Source organism: Lepidochelys kempii, chromosome 3 (genome assembly GCF_965140285.1).
Source record: "Lepidochelys kempii isolate rLepKem1 chromosome 3, rLepKem1.hap1, whole genome shotgun sequence".
In the NCBI taxonomy this organism is placed as follows: domain Eukaryota; kingdom Metazoa; phylum Chordata; order Testudines; family Cheloniidae; genus Lepidochelys; species Lepidochelys kempii.
The window spans coordinates 170,558,547-170,582,756 of NC_136382.1; the positions used below are offsets into that span (position 1 = coordinate 170,558,547).

At 45.6% G+C, this 24,210-nt stretch overlaps 1 protein-coding gene across 2 annotated transcripts in view; it reads left to right on the forward strand.

Annotated features, from left to right (window-relative positions):
* The first annotated feature begins 9,526 nt into the window (after positions 1-9,526).
* PKDCC (protein kinase domain containing, cytoplasmic) overlaps positions 9,527-24,210 on the forward strand; it is a 45,262-nt gene continuing 30,578 nt past the window's right edge. Inside the window, exon 1 of one of the 2 annotated variants that reach the window (XM_073339045.2) lies at positions 9,527-10,435. In XM_073339045.2, coding sequence (XP_073195146.1) covers positions 9,743-10,435 — 693 coding nt within the window. In that variant the 5' untranslated portion in view covers positions 9,527-9,742. The remainder of the gene's footprint in view (positions 10,436-24,210) is intronic. The other variant, XM_073339046.2, reaches the window with a different exon arrangement.

The following is a 24,210-nucleotide window of genomic DNA, read 5'->3' on the forward strand; positions in this document are numbered from 1 at the left end:
TGAGTCCAGCCCTCCGCAGTCTATGTATTTAGTTGAATATTTTCTTTTCTATAAGTTACAACTATGATGTATGTATTTACTATTTGTGATACAGCTGCGTCTGGAGGCCCCAGCCAGGTGGGCTCTGTTGTGCCAGGTGCCATACAACCATAGAGTAAAGGTCCCTGCCCCAAAGAGCTTACAGCCTAGTTTAAGCAGTATTGCAGACTGCTCCCAAGTCATTCCCAAAAGTCCGAATACATGCATTTTGAGATACTCATGAAACATGGGACTGGATGGCAGGAGATGATGACTCAATAATTGCCCAGTTCTGTTCATTCCCCCTAAAGCATCTGGCACCTCCCACTATCGGAAGACAGGCTACTGTGCTAGATGAATGATTGGTCTGACCCAGTATGGCCATTCTTATATTCATATGCTTTAGGGGCCTTAGGGAATCATAGAATATCAGAGTTGGAAGGGACCTCAGGAGATCATCTAGTCCAACCCCCTGCTCAAAGCAGGCACAATCCCCAATTTTTTTTTTTTTTTGCCCCAGATCCCTAAACAGCCCCCTCAAGGATTGAACTCACAACCGTGGGTTTAGCAGGCCAATGCTCAAACCACTGAGCTATCCCCTCTCCTCTTTGGCATGGCAGAGAGGGAGAAGCTCCCATGGAAACACACTGCTGCTTATAAAGAAAACTGCTGGGAAATTTAATGATGACTGGTTTCAGAGTAACATCCGTGTTAGTCTGTATTCGCAAAAAGAAAAGGAGTACTTGTGGCACCTTGGAGACTAACCAATTTATTTGAGCATAAGCTTTCGTGAGCTACATGAAGCGAGCTGTAGCTCACGAAAGCTCACGCTCAAATAAATTGGTTAGTCTCTAAGGTGCCACAAGTCCTCCTTTTCTTTTTAATGATGACTGTTTCCACAAACTGTCGGAGGAGCATGCCAGGTAGGTGTCCAGCCCTATTCACATGGCACAGGAAACACTGCTGCATCTGGGCAGGCAGGGGCTGGGAAGAATGATTTAGAGGCAGCGAAGGTATGTCTGGAGAGCCTGCTTGAGATCCATGGGATCTGGCAGATCCCTCAGTTCTGTGCATAGGTCAGGACATGCCCAGTACCTCTTATCAGGGCTGCTCAGGTTGGGGGGCGGGGAAGGGAAGTTTGCCCTGGACCCCCCCCCCCGCATTTGAGAGAGCCCTCAAACTGAGTGGCGTTGCGACCTGGCGCATGGGGCCTCAGGGCCACTCAAATTTGGCCCAGCCACTCCCCCGTCGTGACGGAGAGGCAGCTGGGCCACATTTGAGTGAGTGGGGTAGTGATCCCGTCCTCCAGATCGCGCAATGCCTGGCGTGGGGAGCCGGGCTCCCTCTGTGGGACAGAAGACACCACCGCGGCAGTGCCGGGGCGGGGGTCACGTAGGGTCCCATGCCCCTCCCCAGACGCGGGGGGCACGTTCAGCCGCAGTGGCGAAAGGGGCAGAACATGGGGCTGCCGCTCCCGGGAGCCAGAGCCCCACACCGGCCGCCCCTCCGGCCCGGCTGTACCGCCAGCGCCCCCAGCCCTGTCCTCCGGCGGGGCTGTACAGACCCCAGGGGACGCGGCTTCGTGGAAGGGCTGGGGGCAGTACAGCTGCGCCGGAGGAAATGCCGGCACGGGGCCGCCCTCCTCTCACCTGACAAGTGTCGGGTACGGCGGGAGGACATAGGGCCCCCCCCAGGTAATGTGGGGTGGGGATGGGACGGGGAGAGCACTGGGGGCCGGGTGAGGAGGAGACACGTGAGGGGGGGGGGTCACGCGGGGAGGTCACGTGCCTCCCTCTAGCTGGTGCCCCCTTGTGTCCCTCACATGAGTCGCCCATTTCAGATTTTGCCCCAAACCTCCAAAAATCTCTCTGGGGCCCTGCTTCTTGTGTTCCTCTGCCAATCCTCTAGTGCCAGGGGAACAATACAGTGCTACAGCAGCTCTTCAAAGACACGTTGCATTTTTTGCTCCCTGCATATTTTTGCATATGGTCCCATCATTTTATTAAAATTCTATTGAAGTACCTCAGAAACCTGCTCTTGACCTGACTCACATAATTTTTTTATTGACATCAAATTTTGCCACTTCACTGTTCACCCTGTCTTCCATGTTATTAATAAAGTATTAAACAATATTGGTCCTAGTTCTGATCTCTAGGGCACCACACCATTAATCTCTTTCCAGGTTTAGAATTGGCCATTTATTCCATGGCCATTTATAACTAGATTTTAATCCATGACAGAACTTTACCTCTCACTCTGTGGTTACCAAGTTTCCTTAATAGCCTCTTGTAAGAGAATTTATCAAAAGGCTTTTGAATGTCTAAATAAATTATATCCTTTGGTTCTCCTTTACCCACTATTTTATTAACTCTTAGAATTGTAAAAGGTTAGACAGGCGAGATTTATTCTTATAGCAACTATGTTGCTTTGTCCTGATCAGTTACTTTTCTGGGCGTTTTATATTTCTCTCTAGATTGTAAACACCTCACAGCACCAACTGTCTGTATTTTGTATCTTGGACCCATACCAAGTATACTGTCAATGTTTAACTAATAACAACAGTTCATGTAATATATTAGTGACTTTCTCAACTACCTTCTTGTAATGAAGTAAAGTTTATTAATCTATAATTCCCAGGAGGACCTAGGCATTCTTTCTCTGTCTAGGTACTTATATGACCTCTATCACTATAATACCTGAGTCTCTCACAAACACTAATGCATTTATCCTCACAGCAGCTCTGTGAGATAGGGAAGCATTTACCCCATTTTACAAATGGGGAACCCAGATACAGAGAATTTCCCCTTAGAACTGTATGGAAATATGGATATGCTGTAAGCCACCATTCACTTAACCCACTTCCCAGATAAGAACTGTGTGCACAGCAACAGAAGAATCATCACGATTCCTAAAGTTAACATGATAAGGGACTGCTCCCAAATCTCTTTCCTCCAAACCCTTCTGATGTAAAATTAAATTTTCTGTTGGAAAAGTCCTGATGGGTACCTCCAGTACAGGCAGAATCCAAGCTTTCCCTTTTTGCAACTTTCTATGCCGGAGGGATTCTGCTGGCTCGGCTAGTGACCAGCACATTTCCAGCCTTTCATGATGCATTTTTTACTCTAGCCAGAACTAATAAAATTGGCTTCTTCTGAGCTTGTTTCAAATATACATGAGAGCAGGTTTACTGAGAAAGTGGCCAAATGAAATCATGTCTAAAGTGACTGTGTAAGGCACTGTATAATTTACTTCAGACTGTCCCATAGCTTAAAGCCCAGAAAATCATGCAGAAAGACAATATAAAATGTGTCTGAATATAACCACCTCAACCTTATGCTTACTCCCTCCAAATAGCCTGAGAAAAGGAAGAGACGTTGCATGCCTGAAGGCTGTCAAATCTGGGCTCTGGCAAACAAAGGAATGGGAGAGCATTCCAACACTGAGGAACTCTCACAGAGAAGGTTGCAGGCTCTCGGAACCAGATTTTCAAAAGTGTGCAGCCCCCACAACTGAGGATGGATTTTCAACTCCCATTCAGACACCGGAATATGTGTCTAGATATTCAAATGATACACCTGAAAGTGTCACCTTGGGAGCTGTTGGGTGCTGAGGGCTTTTAAAATCCTGCTCTTACTCAAGTACCTCAGTGGGGGCTGAGCGCTTTTGAAAATCTATCCCCATTTGTGGGTGCTGATGGGGTTCTTGAAAATCAGGCCCTGAACTTTTTTGAAAATCTGGAATTTGGTCTTCTGGAGCTTCATTTAAAGTCCAATGGCAAAGGTTCCTTTGGAGGCTAAATGTCTTTTTGTGAGTGTGTTTGTATGTGCGTGTTAAACTTTGTTAAAAACAGCTAGCTACTGAGAAATGTTAGCTTTGCAAAGGAATTCTTAATTCACTATACAGTCCGTTATGAAGCTTATGTTGTGAACACAGCCCAAAAGTTAGCACAAGTGTAGGACAGAAAATGTTTATGCAAACATTTGGGTCCAGCAGATCAGAAGGCTTCTAAACCTTTATTTCCCATCCCCAGTCACTGGAACACAATTTTTTTCTTAGGCTCAGCCCTCCAAGACTGTTAGGGTTCCTGGAGCAGCGAAGTGATTTCCCCCAGGAGCAGTCAATACATTGCCACAATCTTAATCTTATTTAGCATGGTAGCATGGTTTTAATTTTTCTGTGTTTGATCCCACAGCCTTAGGAATATTGATAGAAATAGGAACTGGTAAGATCAAATAAAGAGCTGCCTTTTGTAAATAAAAAAATTAACTGCAGCTTTTAGCCTTTCTGCAATGTTCAATCTTTCCCAACTGTGCTGTTGAGATAAAAGGCTAGCATGTGAGCAGAACTGTTAGCAAATACCCAAGCCTGTGATGCCTTCTGCATTCACTATTGCAAAAGTTTTGGTTATAGAGAACAGATAAAATCTATTCAGAATTTTCTTGGTGGGGAAAAAAATCTGTTTCAGAACATAAAAAATGTTTTGTCTGCCTAGTTTTAATGCAGATTTATGAATTTCTGTTTCACCTAAATCAAACCCTTCCCCCTTGGCTTATATTGAGCTATGAAGTGTTAAGAAGTATGTTTGCTGTCCCCTGCAGCTCATTGTTGACTTTAGTCAGTAGCTTTGTTTATAAATCCTTGTTGATTTTTCTCCCTGCATAGTTTAATTAGGTAGACTACAGACAGCTGGGCTCACCATACTCTTGATTTCTAGATTGTGTTTTTAACAGCACTCCCAGTTTATGTGGCATAGGTACCAGTGCAATAATCAGTGACAGGCCCAGAATGGGTTGTAATTAGAAACATCGAATAAGTTTTCTGCCTTTTGAAATCTGTCTTTTAACATCAAAGTGTTCCACACAAGTCCTCTTCCAAAGTCTGCTTCCATATCTAAATGAGTGATGTATTTCATGGTGTCTGTCGGGAATGATATAATGAAGAAAACCGGCTTTGAGAGAGGCCTGATTTAAAAAACAGCTGGCCCACTTGAATGAGTTTGGAAGCATCTGTTTGCAGTTGTATTTTTTCCTGTAAACTTCATAAACAAGGCACAAGCTAATGTCAGATATTACACTTAGCATGCATGCACCAACAACCTAGCGTCAGATCCAAACAAATTATGTGCTTGCAAAGTTGTCTGCGACGATGCACCCAGGAAAGCAAGGCAATAAACTCATTTTGCAGGGGCACTGTTATTAGTGTTTCACTATGCTTACTATTCAAAGGTATTAATGTTTCCTGCTTTAAACAAGTTCTCCCACCATAACTAAACCTTTGAGGCAGAATATGAGCGGTCATGTCCACTTAAAGGATTGATCACAAGGTCTGAAACAAACTAGTAATTCACAATGAGGAAAGCAAAAGCACTGCGGGGTGAGAAAATGACTCAGCGGTGGGGTGCTGAGACAAAGTCTAAAATGTGTGTGTGTTTAGGGGGCAAAGAAGGAAGAGAATCTGGATACTCCCCATCCTCCTGTGAAATTGTTTAAATCAGCCTTAATAATGAAAAGCAGTTAAAAGTTCATTTTTGCTCCCAGCAGGAAGCCCTTGCAGAACACCAGGCAGGACCAACCTTTCTCCCATACAGGCAGATTTACATCCCTCCCCCCAAACCACCCACAGGTAAAATTGTAATGCAAAGTACCTGGCTAAACAAGCTTCCCTTCCCTCCCTTTCAATGAGGCAGTGTTTGGCCTATTATCTGATAGAAATCTTCCAGAGGGAGGGGGCTGGATTGTGAGCTCTCAGGGGCTTTCCGTTGCTTGTGTGTGAAGTTCGATAATCCCGCGCTAAATGGTTTGTGCGATTCAAAGGTGAGGATGGTAAATAGCTGTTAGGTGTCTGCAAAGAACGCGAGCGATCAGGGGGAAGCTCTAAATTAGAACCCTGGAGAAGACAGGGCTGATAAGACGCTCCGCGGGTGTCACCCTCGGGGCTGCTGGCTGGGGGAACGGGGAGGCGGAGAACCGTGAAGTAACCTGGCCCACTGATTCCGTAGTGCACGTTGAAGAGATTGGCCGATGTGCTGTAATCAAAGCGAACTGCCTGGGAAAGGCATTGGACTGAACAGGCAGGGTCGGTGTTTCTCTCCCTCAGATCACAGCACTTCAATCCATTCCCAAGCATTTGGGGGTGAATTAAGACTGTAGCAGTGATTCTTGACAGGAGCTAAAAAAAAAGATCAACCGAAAATCGGTCCCCCGAGTCTGAGAGCATTTCCACCCTAGGGGAAAGTACCACCTCAGTTGTAGCAAGCAATGGGGCTGGATCCTTTCTATACTGAAGTCGAAATAGCTATGCACTTCAGTGGGAGGAAGATCTGCTCCAACAAGTTTGCCTTAGTAGTTCAGTGTTTTCTTCTCTAAAAGAGATTAATCTGTAACGTTAAACCCACGGGAAAACAAAATAAGAATTTAGCCCTGCTCTCCTAAACCTCACTGTTTTCACCAGACGGAGTCTGTCTAGGCCCTTGGATGTTACTGCGCAAATTATAAACCCAAATAAAACTGAGATGGTACCATTACTATATACAGGGTTTCCTTCTGCTCTTCCTTTCTCCCGTTTCATAAACGCTCCAACTTAATTCGTGTACTTACATCTTTGGAATAAATGGGAAACATTGGTTAAAATCAAACAAATCATAAAACCGCGTAAAAATAGATATTTAAAATATTTCTGGAGGGATGGGAATTATTCCCCCATATAGCTCTGGGAGAGTCTTTTATTTCTGCTGCGGAGTGGGGCAGAGACTTGACATTGTGATTGGAGATCTTTGATTGGTGATCGCTTAATGGTTACCTGATCTGGAATGTACATGGGTCCAGGTATACGCACGATTCTCATTTATATTATTCATTGCTCCAGCTCGAGCACTGGAGACAGGTGTGGCTGACAAATCAGAGTGGGAAGGCCCTGCATTAACCCAAGTACAATCTACTTAGTTGTATGCGAGTTTCAGAGGCCTAGTATTGTAATGTAATAAAAAGGAGTGGATTCAAAGGTGCTGGTCTCCCGCACATCCCATTGAAATCAACGGGAGCGGCAGGCGTTCAGCGCCTTTGAAAATAAGGCCAGTCGTTATGATCAGAGTTTATATTGGGAGACATATCACTGGCCAAATTCTGCCCTCATTTACATGACTGGGAGCAGGCTGTGGCCCAGGATAACTGCCGCTGGGTTGCCCTGGTATCAGCGAGGAGAGAATGTTGTCCGTGGTGACAATTAGATAAGAATGGAAAGAATAAAAAACTATGAGATGCAGCAGCAGGCACCGTTGGGGTGTTTTATGCATTGTTACTTGCCATCCAACCACGCAAAGCTTCACCCGGTTACTGTGTCCTGCAATAAGCTTGCGGGGGACTGAGGGGGTGCGGCTGGTTGAGCATTCAGTTGCAAGGAACAGTAGGTGGCGCTTAGCTGATACAGTATTTACCTGGCTTTTGAATGCGATCTCCTCCCAGCCTCCTTACACAGCTCAGTTCTGCTCACATACAAAGGCTGCAATGGCCACAAAGCTAACGGGACAGTATGGCATGAGAACCCCGCGAGGCGTTCGGGAAATGTGCTGCAGGCTACTTAATGGCTTGTTAGCCCCACACCTATTTCAGACACGGTCTCTTCACTGGTAATTTACTGTCCTCATTCGGGGGCTCTCATCATGTTTGACCTTAACGCTTCCATTTGCTCTTGGTATTATGTTTCAAGCCTGACTGTACAGCCACTATTAAAATATGTCAAAATTAGGCCTCATTAAAAACCGTTTGATCTGCTGTCCGCTTCTCATAAACTTGTAATTCGCCCTCCGGACAGTTTTATTACAAGTGACTGACGGTTCTTAGTTAAACCCGTGATTGAAGAGATTACGTTGTAAAAGTAAACTGAATCTTTTAAACTCTCCCGATTATCTTGACCATATAGGCCTCTTATTAATGTATCTTGTCTCTTGAAAACAGTATTCCTTATGAGTCAGCATGCAGTCCTAGAGTTTCACGTGTAACATATGCAGCAAAAATGGACAAACAGTAGGCTTTGGATTTTGATTAATTACAAGCCATACAAAGGTTTCAGAGTAACAGCCGTGTTAGTCTGTATTCGCAAAAAGAAAAGGAGTACTTGTGGCACCTTAGCGACTAACCAAATTATTTGAGCATCAGCTTTTGTGAGCCATCCAAAGTAGATTGCTTTACTGTCTACTCTCACCAAAAATAAATGCTTTCCAGCATCGGTCACACGCGCCTGGGAGGGTAAACGGAATTTTTGTAGCCGATGTGTATTACCTAAATGACTCGTGCTTTAAATGATCCCCTTCCTTTATTGGAAATGCTTCTCTTTTTGCGTCCCGGTGAACTTTAGCTCGCAGTCCCCCCTAGACTCTTTATGGCTTTTCTTTTGTTGATGTGCTTTTCTTTGTGACGTTTCTTGGGCCGATTGTATTTGTTAATTAGTTGCTAACAGCATCGTAATGTGGGCTTGATGGATAACCATGTCATTAGCACTCACCCCTGCAATTCACATCTCCCGCAGGGCAGGGGCTACCCCATGTTGAGACCATGATTTGTAGATCTAGTCTAGAGAGACACAGCTAACCTATCTCCTCCGTGGCTTTCATTTTTCATCTCGAAATCACAGCTCTCGGTTCTTATATTATCAGTAAATTTATGATAAATCACAGTTTAGCCCTGCCAGAGGACACAAGGCCATAACTCCTTCCTGGTTAATGTACCAGCTTATTGCGTTGAGAGAGAAAATATATACACCACCTCACGCAGACATCATGAATTAGCTGTTATTTATCTTAGTCGGATTGTTTTATTGGTAAGTTAACCAACTGCAAGAAAATATGTGGAAAATTCATCGGCAAAACCTTCCCTTGGTGTGCTTATCCTCACCTCTGTCGGCGTGTGCGTGCTGCTTTCGGAGCCGTGGCTTTTCAGCCGCAAAACGCTTTCCAAGGTGTGACGGGCGTGATGCCCGTGCAACCCGCGCTGTCAAACGGGGAGAGGGGGAACGAGCGCGCTTGAACAAATAACTACGGGTGAGGTTTTAAACGTCCCGCGCAAACAGAAACACGCACCGTGGGGGGAGAGACAAGCCTTCATCACTAGAGGGGGAGATTTTTACAAATGAATCCCCCAATGAAGGCGCCTCCAAGTCGCAGCCGGCAGCTCTGCGTCTAGCTCAGAGGCTCCTGCGAGAAAAGTGGCTTCACTGATCCCGGCCCCGGCCCCGGCCCCCCGGGGGTATGATCTCGTGTTTAGCGCGGCTGGCCAGCCGGAGCCCGCTCCCCGCTCTGCAGAGCACACCGTTATCATTTCGGTCCCGCCTACGGCCCGGCCGCGCACGGGAGCTGCGCCTGCGCCTGGGAGTTGTAGTCCTGACTTCCCGGCTATCAAACGGCGGCGGGGAGAGTCGTTAAAGAGACTACGTTTCCCAGGGCCCCCTGCTGCTCCGCCGGTCCGCGGGCCGGGCCGGGCCGGGCTGTCAATCAGGGGACGTCAGCGAGCGGAGAGGGCTCAGGGTGATTATCCACCCCCCCCCCGCCCCCGCTCGCCTCCGGGTCTGGCTAATAATCCGCGCTCCAGAAGCTCATGAGCAGGGAGGCAAGTGTCACGCTGATGTGCCTGCGCGGGGCGAGGGCCGGCGGGGCCACGTGAAGGGGCTGCGGTCCCGGGGAGCCTTTTTCCGCCCAAACCCGCGTCCTGGGGGGAGAGGCTGGGGCGCTGCGATGAGGCGCAGGAAGATCGCGGTGGCCGCCGGCTGCTGCCTCTCCTTCTTCCTGGGCACTTTGCTGAACGTGCTGTTCATCCCGGGCTTTGATCCGCACCAGCAGCCGCCGCCGCCGCCGCCGCGGCGCGGGGTCACCCCGGCGCTTGCGGGCTCGCCTTGGTACCGGCGAGGGGAGGACCGCGGGAGCCGGCGCTGGGAGCTAGCCCGGCAGATCAGGGAGCGCTACGAGGAGGTGCTCCGCTACCAGAAGCACCAGCCGCCCGCGGCTGCTGCCCGGCGGCTGGTGAGACCCCTGGAGCGGCGGCTGATGGACCTCGCCCAGCAGCGGACCTCCTCGGAGCAGACGCTTCGGCTGGAGAAGGGGAAAGCGCCGCAGGCTGGCAGCCGAGGGGGCTCCTATCCCGAAGCCAAAGTAGACCTGGCTCTGAACCCCCCTCTGCTGGGGTGCCGAGACATCCACAATGTCACCAGCCTGCATTACTTGGGCTCCGGCTACACCAAAGCTGTCTACAAGGTCGTCCTGAACCGCACGCTGGCCGTGGCGCTGAAATCGGTCGATTTTGGGGGGCACGACATCGAGAACTGCGTGAAGCAATACGCGGCGTTAGAAGATTGCTACCGGCTAGCCTCCTACAAAATCGTCAAGGAGATGATCCTCCTGCAAAGGCTACAGCACTCCAACATCCTCCAGGTAAGGCCAGGGGGTGGGGCGCTCTGGCGCTGGTGCCGTGTGGGACGTTTGGGCTCTTCGAAAGGAATTACAGGTAAAGCTTTTGCAGATCGCGACACGGTAGGCAATGGTCATTTCTTTCGGGTTTCTTTAAAAATTGCCAGGGCTTGTACCAGACAGTGAGTGAAAACCAGCCGCCGTGTACAGATAGGATGTGGAAAAATGTGTCAAGGGTTTATTTCTCACCACAGGCAACCTGTTGGCGCCCTTCATACCAAGGGAATAAAAGTATGTAGTAACCGCAGAAAGGGGTGTATATACGGTGGAGTTGATTGCATTTGTGATCTGTATGAAAGAACTAGAAAGCTTTGATCTTGATATACCTATAACATTGCCGTTCCTGGCCTTCCATACCGAGTGATTATAGTACATCGAATAAATAGTATTTGACTATCACTAATGTCAACCCAATGGGTCGAAAAATGCCATCTTGTGATAACAAGCCTCCCTTTAAATACAGATGTAACATTCTTTGGACAAGTATAGTTCTAACATCCTTTTAGACTAATGTTTATGGAGTCAAATAAGTTACTTCAGTTAATGTTCTCTAAAGATTTGTAGTTATTAGTTCACCATTTACATGTAATATACGCAAAATCTCTTCTGATCTATCATCTATACAGATCTATAGTTTCTGCTCTCTTCTAACAGCTCTTTACTTATAATACGGAGAAGATAGGAAACCTTTATACACAAAAACGCTCAGTAGACATACATGCACAACTAAAGATATTGACATCCTCTCTGAAGTGATTAATTCTGCCAGATTTACCCTGGCCTGTATAGGAAAGCACTGGGGAAAGATTAGGAATATTATACATTGTCATTCTGATAACTGGTGCAGAAGTAATGTCATTATGGGAGAAGGCCTAACAGCCTTTTCTGGTTGTTCATTTACCTAAGAAAAAAATAAATAAAAAAATAAAATTGTGATGTTGAAAAGCGAAGGAAGCGTAAGAAGATATAAACTCTCTCAGAATACGTACAATAAAATGTTAACCCTAATCAATACAAACGACAACTCCCCTTCCCCGGAATATTGTGGGAATGGAAATGTGATTGTTCCTCACCTGGCACTGTAGTCGTTATTTAGGTTTATTGTGTATTTTGTCGTGTGAATCTTAATTACACAGAATCCTGGCAAATGGAAGATTAGAAGGAGTACTAACTGTAACAGGGCGCAGTGTTATTCTTAAGGTACACTGACATTACTCCACTTGACAGAAATGTTGCATTGTGCGACTATTACACCTTCACATTAATTTCAACGTGCCCATTTGGATTGAAATTCCTGTTGCATTTCGCACAGTGTGTGAACGTTGATGAAAAAGAAAACAACGTTAGAACGTGCATTCCCCGTAGCTATTTTTAAAAAGAAATCAAATAGGCAGCTTTTGATTTTTTTCTGTAGCAAAAGCTACCAATTCCCCCATAAGAACTAAAGGTCGAAATGAACAAAACAGTCAATTTTCATACACTGGAAGTCTAGGAAGGGCCAGATGCAAGTTTAATATCTCCTCTTCCCCATGAGTACATGCAAAAATTGGGAATGGAAGTCAGTTTGCTTGCTTTCTTGGGATAAAACTGGAGAAAACATTTTTTGTAGCTTTAGAATAAAAAATCGACAACTAAATACAGCGTTTGCTAATTATTGCCTATATGCTGCCAGGTATGAGACATAATGAAAACAACATCTCGCATGCTGCGCTACAACCACTGTGAAGAGGTTTTCAGTTATTATATATGATGTCATATATCCTCATAGGAAGAAATTCCTACTATCACTGTAATGCAAACAAGGATATCGATACTAGCTTGACAGCAGGAAATAAACTCAATTTTTAAATATTGGTTTTCAAGATTTTTCTCTTATTCCGTAGAAAGCAACCCAGTGTCTCTACAATTTGGCAAAAATGATGATTTAAACATTTTAGAATTGCAGTTTCTCTGGCTTCCTCGGTGGGTTATAGTGATCGTGCTGTATTCCTTTCACAAGCTATTCAAATAGATACTTTCATCGTATGCAGAGAATAATTTGGAAATAGTCATCTTCACAAAATGGAAACCAACATTCTGTCCTGCATTATCTATGCAACGAGCAACAACAACAAACTTCAGTGTTTACACATGTGTAGACACTAGGGTTCCTTTAAACTGGGGTGTGCATTATGGAACATCGTATCGAAAAAGCTGCTCACGATCAGTGATTATTTTTTGTACCAAAGACTAGAGGAAGCGCTGTCAGTTAATTCCCCTGTTTGCTGAAGGCTGGTGGACCCTATAATAGGTAAATGAAGTCACTCTTCTTCATGTCACATTTGCCTTGTGAGCAGTCACGTCACGTGGAAACTGAACTAGAACAAACACCTGAATAGACGCTTTTAAAAACGCCAATTAGAAAATACACGCCCAGCCCGCTGCGCTGGGAGAACGTTCTAATGAGCAAAAATCCCTTGTGTTAATTATGATTTCACAAATTACATGCCATCTACTTACAAAATAGCTTAAACTTAAATCAGAAACATGTTTTCCATTTGGCTCAGATTCTTTCTTTATTATTATTTTGGCCGCTCCTGGTCTCCTCAGACACGAGCAGAATTTCCTTTCGACTTGGCTGCTCTGATCAGATTGCAAATGCGCTAGTAAAGAGAGCTGCGAAGCCGCCTACATCGCTGCCTTCTTGTCTACCACGTTCCGTTCCTTGCGTAGAGCGCGGGGCGAGGTGACCGCCGCGGGCGAACACCAATGTTAAGACCTTACCTTGCCAGGCGACTATAAAAACCTGGCGGGCCTTATCTGGTCACAGCTGGGCAGACTTATGGTCCAGGAGTAGACCTGTAATGTCATACTGGCCTGGGGGGGGGGGGGGGGGGGTCATCGGGGCGCGTGCAACGGGGAACAGGGAGCGTCTTCCAAATCAGCCTGCTCCTTTTTGTTGTGTCTATTGTAAAATCCCCCACAGGGCCATGGTCCTGCATCTGCTGAGGTCAGTGACAACATTAACGCAGGCTTAGGCCTCTAAGGCGTATCTGGTTTTAGAAATGATACATTTCTGCCGGAGACAGAGGGAAGAAACTCAAAAGCCAACATACTTTCCCCAGTCTATTCTGGGTTTTGACATGAGCATCCATTTTAAGTAGAGGAAAAGAGTGTAAAGGACCCAAACCGTTTAACTGATGTCAAATTCACTACAGCACAACTGTATATGTCCTCATAAGAAAACGCTTTTTCTTAGCTCATTTTCATCCGGTTTCTTCATCCAGCACTGTAGAAACACCATTGAGAGTACTCAGTTTGGCCTCAAACGCTTTTCACTTTCTCCCTGCATGCAGTGTATCCATCAACCACCGAGTTACTTCCCTAGCAAAAGGGACAGTCCGTTTCTGCGTTAAAGAGGCAAGGTGGGTGCGGCGATATCTTTTAGTGGACCAGCTTTTGTTGGGGAGAGAGAGAGAGAGAGAGACGCTCTGACACCCACCTTGTCTCTCTCATATCCCGGGAGCTACAGGGCTAAAACAACATGGCTACATACAGTTAATGACTGCGTGGGCAGTGCTACTTTATTGGATCTTAATTTAGCAAAATACAAGACTTCTGCCTACTGCTGGGCTTAGTTTTAAAAAGAATTTCCAGCTTCATCATCGCTCTCCCTGAGTCGAAAGAGTTAAGGAGACCAGCTGAAATGACTATCCAGCCACCCCCGCCAGCAGCAGTTTACCGCCCCTCTCAGGTAAGGACCTTCTTAGCGATCTCGGACATGGGAAAAAAATCAAATGTGCTGGAAAAAAAAAATTCAAATACGCCAAGCCACGGCTTAGCCCGGCGATTCTGTTAGCTACCAGGGGTTAGCTGCTCCTGACAGCTCAGATAGTCAGTCTCACAGAGTGGGTTTTCAATAGCAATGTGTTTACTACGGAGTTTGACATCACTGTAAACCAGCCATAAAATATTGCACTTTTGTTTCTCAAACTTCCCCTTCCAATTATCTCCCCCCTCCCCAACCCACAGTGAACACTTAACACCCCTCAGCCAGCTGCGACCAATTAGCAGCACGGCTCGGGGCTGGAGCTGCTCAGTGTTGACTCGCTCAGCAGCCCTCTAAAACCGCCTTCCCAAAGAGTTGTACTTGAGCATGAAAACGGGAGCCACCTTCCCGCTAACTGCAGCTGGTGCTGGAGGGAAGTGGGGTTTGTAGAAGGAGAAGAGAGATCTCCCCGTCTCCCATAGAGTCAAACATGGACAGTTAAATAGCCCCCCACCCACAGATCACACACACAGAGAGGCTCAACGCGGTGTGCAGTGTTATTGTTGCCAAGTGGCTGTCCCCGCACTGTACTCTTAGCCTTCTGGCGCTGCAGCGCATGTCCCCACTCAGGCCTGTTATGAGGGGCTATCTAGGGTGAAATACGTTTGAGTCTTGCTCGGGGGAAGTCCAGCGTTTCTTTCCTGGAGGTTCAGTCCCAGGAAAGGGGATTTTCCTGTAAATCTCTCGCAGCTGACAGCCTGAAGTGTACTTTGTAAGATAACAAACTTGCTCTTGACTGTCTCTATAGTTCCCATTCTGGCCTGTCTCTTGTCAAAACCAGCTTTGCTGCGACCCCCCCCAGGCATCCTTTTAGAATACCTGATTAGGGCACAATATACGTTGAAATTAAAAAAAAACCCCAACCCTTCTCAGCTCGTAGCCCTGTCCTCGCATCCCATATTGACACGTTGGTCATGCATGGAGCCTGTTCGGGCTAGGTGCCAGATGTGGCACATCAGGCTATCACACGAAATGCTGAGAACCTGGAAAAGGGAGTGTGGGTTAGTGTTAGATACAGGGGTCAGCTGGTGTTAATGCAAAGAAAACATGAGGTGCTTTTCGCTTTAAAGTGTATTTACCGTCTCTGAGTCAGGCTTGGTTTGTCTGATGGGGCATTGCATCGTGATCTGGGCAGAGGCGTTGATTCAAAGGGCAAGGCTGGGAACTTGTCAATCACACACTGCCCTAGATCGCTTCCTATAAACATTCCCGCCGCACACCAGCCATTGTGATAGGCAGGTGCAGATGAAAATGGAACCGTGTTTGGTTTGGAGGGAGAGAGAGAAGGGGCTAGTTCATTAAAGTTGATTTAATAATGAGGGGCATTGGGGAAGAGGGGGATTTGGGTCACTGATTTATTGTAACACAGGATTCAGCAGCCCACTAATTGCTTTGCACTTGCTCTCTATCAAGTGCTGTGGCGGGTCTCCTCTTCCTTTCCCTCTCCGCCGTGGTTTCTTTTCTTAGAAAGTTAAAATATTTATTTTTGAATCCAGCTTTTCCGTGCAGTGATTGAGTTTGCTCTAATTCCTCCCTCCAGTCTGTCTGTATCCGGAAAGAAAAGAAAATCAACCACCATTTGCTGTTAATTTCAGACAATGAATACGATTGGAAAGACACTGGCAATGTTTGATTTCCTGTAATAATATAATTACAGCCCTGTAGATCTGAATTAAGGGTGCTGCCATTCATGGGTATAAACAATCTTTTGATTGGTTCTCCTATTACACTGCTGAAGATGAATGAAAGGGAGTGTAGGTTTGAAACTGACATACGTTTTATGAAACCTCAAGATTATCTTTGTAGGTTTTTAGGTATCTTTATAATCACTTATAGCGTAATTCAGTGTGTTTCTCTGAAAAAGAGTCTCCACGTCAACTAAAATAAATCTTTATTTTATTTAAAAAAATAAGCGATGAGTTCATTTCAGAACAGTGGCGGTGGGGTGGGGAGGAACAGCCTTGAACAGCAGCTGATGGCAGACCAGAGGCTTATTGACTAAGACCAACCCCCTTTTTTTGGTTTGTTAAAGCAAATACACTTTAAAAATCACAGTCCAGATTATGATTTTATCCCATTTTAAATCTGGAGTAATTCTGTTGTCTTTAGGGGAATTATTTTGGATTTACATTTGTGTAAGTGGCCTTGATTACACTCTGAAAATGTATCATGTTAAAAAACATGGTATTAAAAGATTTTTGCCTTTGGCGTGGACAAATCCAGTGGTATTTGAAAACGTTTTAGGTGGTCCTGGCATGGGCTATTACAACCAGCTAACACATTTTGAACATCACTTGTTCCTCTTTTAAATAGGATGTAAAGTCATGTTACCATTGTGTTAGTTAACATGTTTTCTAACATGGTGCTTTTCCTCAGCATAGACAAATCCAGTTAGTGAGGTCAAAAGCAGGACCCTTATTTTTAGTTTGAGAATTAAAATGTTGAAGTCTTAATATTAAAATCTGGTAATTCTGTATAGAAGAAAATAATTTCTCCAAGGGGTAAATTAATTAAAATGCATTTCTAGCTTAAATGAGTTGACGTGAATCAGGTCATATTATATCATGTTGCTTCATTCAGAGTCCACACTAATCTTTAATCAACAAAACTTGCTTACAACATGGGAATGGGGTGAGCTCTAGTTATGGGGAAGGGTCAGATGCTCAGGAAATCCTTTGTTGTTTCAAGAAAGTGGGGTCCAGTGGAATCAGGAGCTCAAATCATGAAACACTTTTGTGCTGGTAGTGGTGGAGAATACTTGGTGGTGAACCCGAAGAGCTTTTTGTTTTCATTGAAAATTTGAGCAACCTTCTGAGTAGACTGTGGTGAGGTGTCCTCAACAAAGAGCCCAGGCAAGACGGTAGCTGATCACTTGGGGAAACTGTCATTATGAAATTTGGATTGGGAGAGGAGTGTAGAAATTTCCCTTGTAATTGAACCTTCAAAACAGAGCCCCTAATTAGAGAGAATTAATCTGCTAGAATGAGAGCTTGGGATCTTATTATGTGCTTGATCTGCATCCATAGATAAAGGGCACAATATAGCTCCAAGGACCTATCTACACTGTGAAATTTTCTAACTGTTAAGCTGTTTTTATTGGAGCATTTTTAAACTGCCTGAAACCGAGTGCACACCAGGACTTTGATGGTTTTAAAATGAGTTTAGCTGAACAAGTTTTTAAACTGCTCAGAAATTTTTCCCAGGGTAGGCAGGTCCTTGGGGTAACATTTTCAAAAGCATCTAAGTGACTTAGGAGCCTAAATCCCCAAAGTGATGCAGGAACATAGAAGCCTAAGTCCCAGTGACTTTCTGTGTAAGGTTGGCTCCTAAGGATTAGTCTACAAAGGGACATAGGCATGGCAACACCTAACTTCTAGGCGCCCAGCTGCCTAGTGGAATTCACAGCCCCGAGTTAGGAACCCAGGTTCCCCTATGCAAAGGGTGGGAGGAGTTAGATGCATGGGAAACTTGGCTTCTGGTTTGCTGGCTTCTGTCTATGCTAGCCAGTAGGAAACACTGAGGAGAGGGGTGGGGTCTGAGCCTGTTATCTATTTCTACTCAGGATTGAAAGCTGTGAACCCTCTCCTGGAGCGAGGTTCCTAAGATACCTCAGCTCTTTCTCAAAGAGAGAGAGAGAGAGAGACCGACCGATTACATTATAGCCAGGTGGTTAGGGGGTGCTCACCTGGGCTCTGGGAGACCTGTTTCCAAACCCCTACTCTGCCTGATTTGGAGCAGGTCTTCCCTATCACTGCCTTGACCACCAGGCTATTGGGCGTGCTGAGGTGGGACTCTCTCAATCTCTCAAGCTGTTCCATTTCGTATAACAAATGAAATATTTATTGGAGCAGGGACCTACATCACAGGCAAATGCCCTAACCACTGGGCCATGAAGTCAGTCTCTCTTGAGCCCAGTTAATATTTATTTATCTAATACACAGGGGAACAGCTTCAGCAGGACAAGTTGAGAGCACTCCCACCCTAGAATACCCAGTAGCCTCATGGTTAAGGCATGTCTCTGGGAAAGCTGGGTTTAAGTCCCTGCTCCAAATCAGGCAGAGTGGGGATTTGAAAACGGGGTCTCCAATATTCTGCATGAGAGCTCTGCCCACTTGGTTGTCAGATATTCTGAGACAAACATACCCGCATCAAAAAAGTCTAGATCCGGTTGTCTTTTGTGCAGGCAAGGCATGCTCTGACAATACCTACCAGATTTGTCCCTGCAGGCAAAATAGATGGAGGAATGCCAAGTTGGAGAATCCCACCAGGGGTAAAGCATGAACTAGGGCACTGAGCAGCTTGGTGGTGTTAGACTAGGTGGTTTTACACCTGCTCACCAGCAGAAATTGAGGTGTCTAGGGAATTTAGGCACTGATAGGGTGAGGTGGCATCTGAGTGGGGGTTTTGAGGCTATCATTGGTGCCTATATTTTATATTTAAGACCCTGAAGTGGGAGTTAGCACTAGATCCACAGGGAGATTTAGTGATGTAAGCACTTTTGAAAATGTTAACCATAGATGTAATGTGGGGTGGCAGCACTGGATCGCTTTGTAGGGTGAGGAGGAAAAAAGCGAACAGTGCCACCTGTTGATGGAGACAGCTTGCTGCAGCTCCAGTATGCCTCCACAGCCCTGAGGAGCTCGGGGTGGGAATGGAGAAGGCCAGGGAGAGCAGACAGATGTGGCTTGGCGAGGAAAGATGAATTACACAAAGTACTTCTTTATTGCAAGAGTGCTTCCCAACAGGCCCAGATGTTATCCTGCACTTTTAAGAGTGAAGAAAGGATCTGTTAACAGGAACTCCAGGGCTGTTGGAAGCACAGAGCTGATACAATTGCAAACCAGCCATAACTATTCATGTCATTATTAGACAAGCCATATGCCTCAACTCTGAAGTGGCCAAATAATATTTTCTCCCATTGAATTGCATGAGATTGTAGATGGGGATTTAACTTACAGAGCTGTTGGCAGGAAGGGATTTCCACGAGGCAAAAACCATAGAATTAGTTAAAGAGCTACACCCTCATTACTCACTTTCAAATAAATCGTTCATAAAACTAATCCCATTAATTTGTCGAATGATTTCTCTGATTGTTCCTCTGTGTTATGTGCCATGTAAATTACCCCAAAAGACTCTGTTTTGAATTTCTGGCTCCTTTATGAGAGCTGATGATTTGCAATCTCATCAGCTTTCCTTGCCTAGGATCCTGGCAGTCTCCTCTCTGTGCAGAACTGAACAGAGACCAATAGCACCATTTCACCTTTTGCAAAAATCACCCTTGCTACTTGAATTTTTCAGAGACACACTGCACATATAAAGCTGTTCAAGTTGGTGGGTATCCTGCCCAGGACACTATGTTTCAATAAAATATAACATTTTGTATAATGAGGATTCCAAGGGCAAACCTGCTTTATCACTTACCAATTGGACTAATTTGTAAGGTAGGTAAGTACTATTGTCCTACTTCTTTTATTAGATAGCAAAGACTGAGCGAGGTTACATAACTAGTCCAAGGCTACCCATCAAGTCTGCCACAGCTGGGGTTAGACACAGGATTTCGTGGCTTCCAAGGTCCCATGTACCCATGTTGTCTCTTTAGATCTGCATCCTGCCCTTGATCAATGAGTATGTCTACATTAAGCTGAGGAAAACTTGTCTCGTTCATACTTCCTGTTATGGTTCTGTAAAGGGTTTGGACCTCCTACACTAGCAATTATTAAAATCCTTCTGCACCTGTTCAGAAGGATCACTTCCTGACAGCTGTTGTAAACAAACAATTCAGTTCCCTAGCTTCAATGGCACTTGACTGCACAGAATGGTTTCTAGCATCACCATCCTTGCAATGGTTTAACCCACCCACAAACGCTATTTTGACAGAATGGTTTTGGTGTGTCCACGCACACCATACACACTGTAGTTGTAACAGCTGTAGTTCTAAGATGCCTGTAGGACCTAGCCCATAATACCCACTGCTGCTGAGAGGAGAGGGTGGCTTTAGAATAATTTCTGCATTACTACATTGTGGGAGGGCATGGGGATTAGCCAAACCAGTATGCTGTCACCCATGTGGCAACCTTGTCCACAATGGGGAGAAACTGTTGTAAGGTGCACTGATTCACTCAGACTTGAGTTAAAGACCACATTCTCCAGTCTTGTGACATACACATGTAAAGCATTTGAGGAGACAAGGTGGTGTTCATACATCATATATACCAACCAGTGATGTTTTTAATACTTTTTCACTTAGGTCCAGATTGCTAAAGGCATTTTTGTACCTAAAGATGCAAATAGGCCTCTAGCAAAGTGTCTCAGTGCCTAGTTCTCATTGGAATTCTCCTCTTCCATGGTGCCTTCAAAAAACAAACAAACATAAAAAACGATACAGGGGTTAGGCTGCTGAGACCACAGCCTCCAGCTGTCCATCTGTATCCATCTGTTGTCTCTTACTTACTGAGATTGTAAGCTTTTGGGGCAAGGACTGTGTACAGTGCCTAGCACAATGGAGTCCTGCTCCATGACTGGCAGTCCTACGCACTATGGCAATACAATTTATCAATAATAACAAAGGAGCAAACTGTTTTTGTTTTGTTTTTTTTCCCCCAGTCTCAGCCTGGCCACTCAAGCTAGGCAAAAAGAACTGACAGTGGAGTATTTGTGGACCTAGGCCTTGACGGCCATATATTGTTTCTGGCTAAACTCAGAGTGATCTATGATAGGAAGAGCTACTTATTCTGGGACTTTGCAACTGCAGACCGACTCTGAGTTAAACAAAGCTCACTTGAGGGAAGTAAGCCCAGCAGTGAAGAAGACTGAGACACTTAACTTAATAGAACTATACTGAAGGGGTCAGTTTTAATATGGCCAGATCTCATGAACATTTCAACAGCACTGCTTGCTTGCTGCTTCAGAACAGAAAACAGACAGAGATTAATCATTTAAATAGTTGCATAATTTAGAGCAGGGCCAGAGTAACCTTTTGTCAGCCCGGCACCAAACATACTTGTGGGCCCCGACTGGGGCAATGGAGCATGGTGTGGTGCGGGGGCTGTTGGTCCCCAGAGTGAGGGGCCGGCCAGAGGCATGACATGGTCCGCCCAGCCCAGTGCGAGGATACTATTTACAAACCGGCAGTTGCCAGACGCACAATGGTCCATGCTGCACCACACAGTGCCCTGCACAACACCACCCCTGCCCAGTGCCCCCCTGCCCATAGCCCCATCACAACTGCCAAGCCCTCCACACAGAACCCCCAATCCCTTGTGCCCCAACACGCCGAGATCTTCCTCGCATCCCAGCAGCACCTCCCCACTGCACTCCATGGCCCTGCTGGGAGGCCACTTTGTCTGCCGGGCTGAGCCGCCAGGGCTGGTCCTGGGATGGCGAATCGCTCTGGCCCCTCGGGAGTGGTGAGAACAGCCAGGCCAGGGCCTGCCTCAGCTGTGCTCCCTCGGGACCCACTTGACTGGAGGGGTCCAGCCAAGCCACCCTCCCCCACCATTTCCCCCTGCAACTGGCTGAGACTGGCCAGGCTTCTGCACCAGTCCCAGGTAGCTCAGCTCCGGGGAGACAGGTGGTGGGAAGCAGAGACTGTCTGGAGCCAGAGGTGCACTGGGGTCTGGCCAGGGGGCAGAGATAAGCCATCGGCTGGCTGAGAGGAGCAAGTGGTGGTGGCGGGATGGGGGGGAGCCAGTGGGCTGGCTGGGTCTCAGGGCACAGTGCAAGCAGAGCAGGCCGGGGATCCTTCTGAGCATGAGCCCGGCTCCATGGTGCCACTGGCATCATTGTAAACCCGGCACTGATTTAGAGTCAATCTTCCACACAACTCCACTGAAGGGGATGCAGTCATCGCTGGTGGAAGTCAGGGTAGATTTTGTTCCCGATTATTTAAGGTCTGGCTTCAAATTCTGCCCTCAGTTATACCTGTCCAGTCCCATTGAAATCATGGTTAAATTAGTAGTCCCATTGACCTTAATTGAGCTATTGGCAAGAGCTTGCAGGAATAAGTGTTTTCTTGGGCTGGACCCAGGGGTTGTGCAATACAGTGTAAATTTACAGTGCTATAAAGAATTTTTTATAATAAAATGAGGGGAGAAAAGGGGAGAGAACTTTTGTAAGCCTCAAGTTTACTGCCAAAATATGTGCCTTACAGGTTTTGTGTGAGTATAATATATACATATACACGTGAATTTCATTTTTGTTCTGCTTTCTTTTGAAGCTATTAATATGGATGGCAGCTCTGATGACATTTGTGTAACCTTTAGCTCTTCTAGCATGCAGCACTATTAATAATAGCAAAGTTATTAATAAAAAACCTCCTAAAGATAGTTGTGAGCAGTTAGTTTAATATTTAAATTTTCCACTGCTTGCTTACAATTTCCATCTCTAGCCTCAGGCAACAGGAAGACATTTTGCCTCTTGGCTTTGACATCCAGCTTTGGTCCCAATCCTACAAGATGCTGAATGCATCCTGAATGGTGCTGAGGGACCTCTGCTCCCTGCGACTCCTCTGTATGTTACATTTACCTAGGAAGATTAAAATTAATGAAATAATCTAGTCATTTGCCATGTAAAAGTGCTCACCAGATGCTTTTACAGTTTTACAGTTTACAGATGCTTTTGGATTGAGGAGGGGTGGCAGAAATATTTATAATATACTCCGTAAAGTTAGAACATGTTTAAAATGTGAGGGGAAAAAACAGCTTTTAGGCCAACATGAAAATCCTAGAGTATTTATTGCTAAGTAACAGCTATGCATCATGGCTGTTCTTGTATATCCCTCTTTGGAGGGACTGGCCCATTGCCCTGGCAACAGAGGGCATGGCCAAAGTTTATCCCCAATTTGTCGTCATTTGGTCTGATGCCATAGGAATGTCAAAGCGCTCTAAAATTGATTCCTCTAATTTAGCCACCTGGCGCTTGATCCAGTGTTCAGCGATGTCAATGGGTGTCTTTCTACTGAGTGCAATGGGCGTTGATTCAGGCCCTAGCTTACTACTAGACTGGCCTTGCCATGTCCAATTCTGGACTAATTTTCAGTTTGGCTAGGTGTGTACATGTATCTTTGAAAATAAACACCATCCTGTGTGCACTGTGCCCACGAGCTCCAGTGCGCACATGAACAAGAAAATTTTTATCAGTTCAGGGCCAAACTCTGCTCTTACACTGGACTAAATCTGCAGTAACTCCAGTGAAATCACTGAGGTGTGAGTGAGAAGAGAATCAGAACTAATGCTGTTACTTTAGCAGTGTTACCAACTCTCACAATTCTATCAAAGGCGATTATTCCTTTTTTCCCTGAAAGCTCGAGTTCTTGGAGTCATGTGATTATATGAACAATCTCAGTTTTCATTACAAAAACAAGTAAATTTCTAGCCCTCCTGGTTACAGAGGAAAGCTAAAGGGGGGAATCCTCAGGGCTCAAAAACTAGAATGCAAATACATTTTATCATTTTTTTTTAACATCTCATGATTTTTAGGCCAGTATTCTGTTTTTGGGGGCCAGACTCCTGATCTTTGGATGTTTCAGGCTGGCAATCCTGCTTTAGATTTACACCAGTGTGAGAACATAATCTGGCTTTATTTTGTAAGATTTTCAATTGTACCACTCCTGTCTGAGCAAACTGTATAAATAAAAAGTAAAACTTTTGCTAAGGCTTTCTCTTGACCTTTTTTTTTTTTTTTTTTAAATCCAGCTTTGGTGACTACACTAATGCATGAGGGCCTGTTGTTTGCATATACTTACCCTCTGATGACAGCTTAATAAGCTCCTTTATTTTGTGTTTTTATTCAGTAAGCTTGTCGGCTTTTGTGTGCAGTCTGACCTCTGCTCCCCACCACCCCCTTTCTTGTCTGAAAGGGGCACCTCTGTCTCTATAATTTGTAATAAAAGGCAGTTCTAAAGGGAGGTGGACTGACTGGCAGTACAGACGTG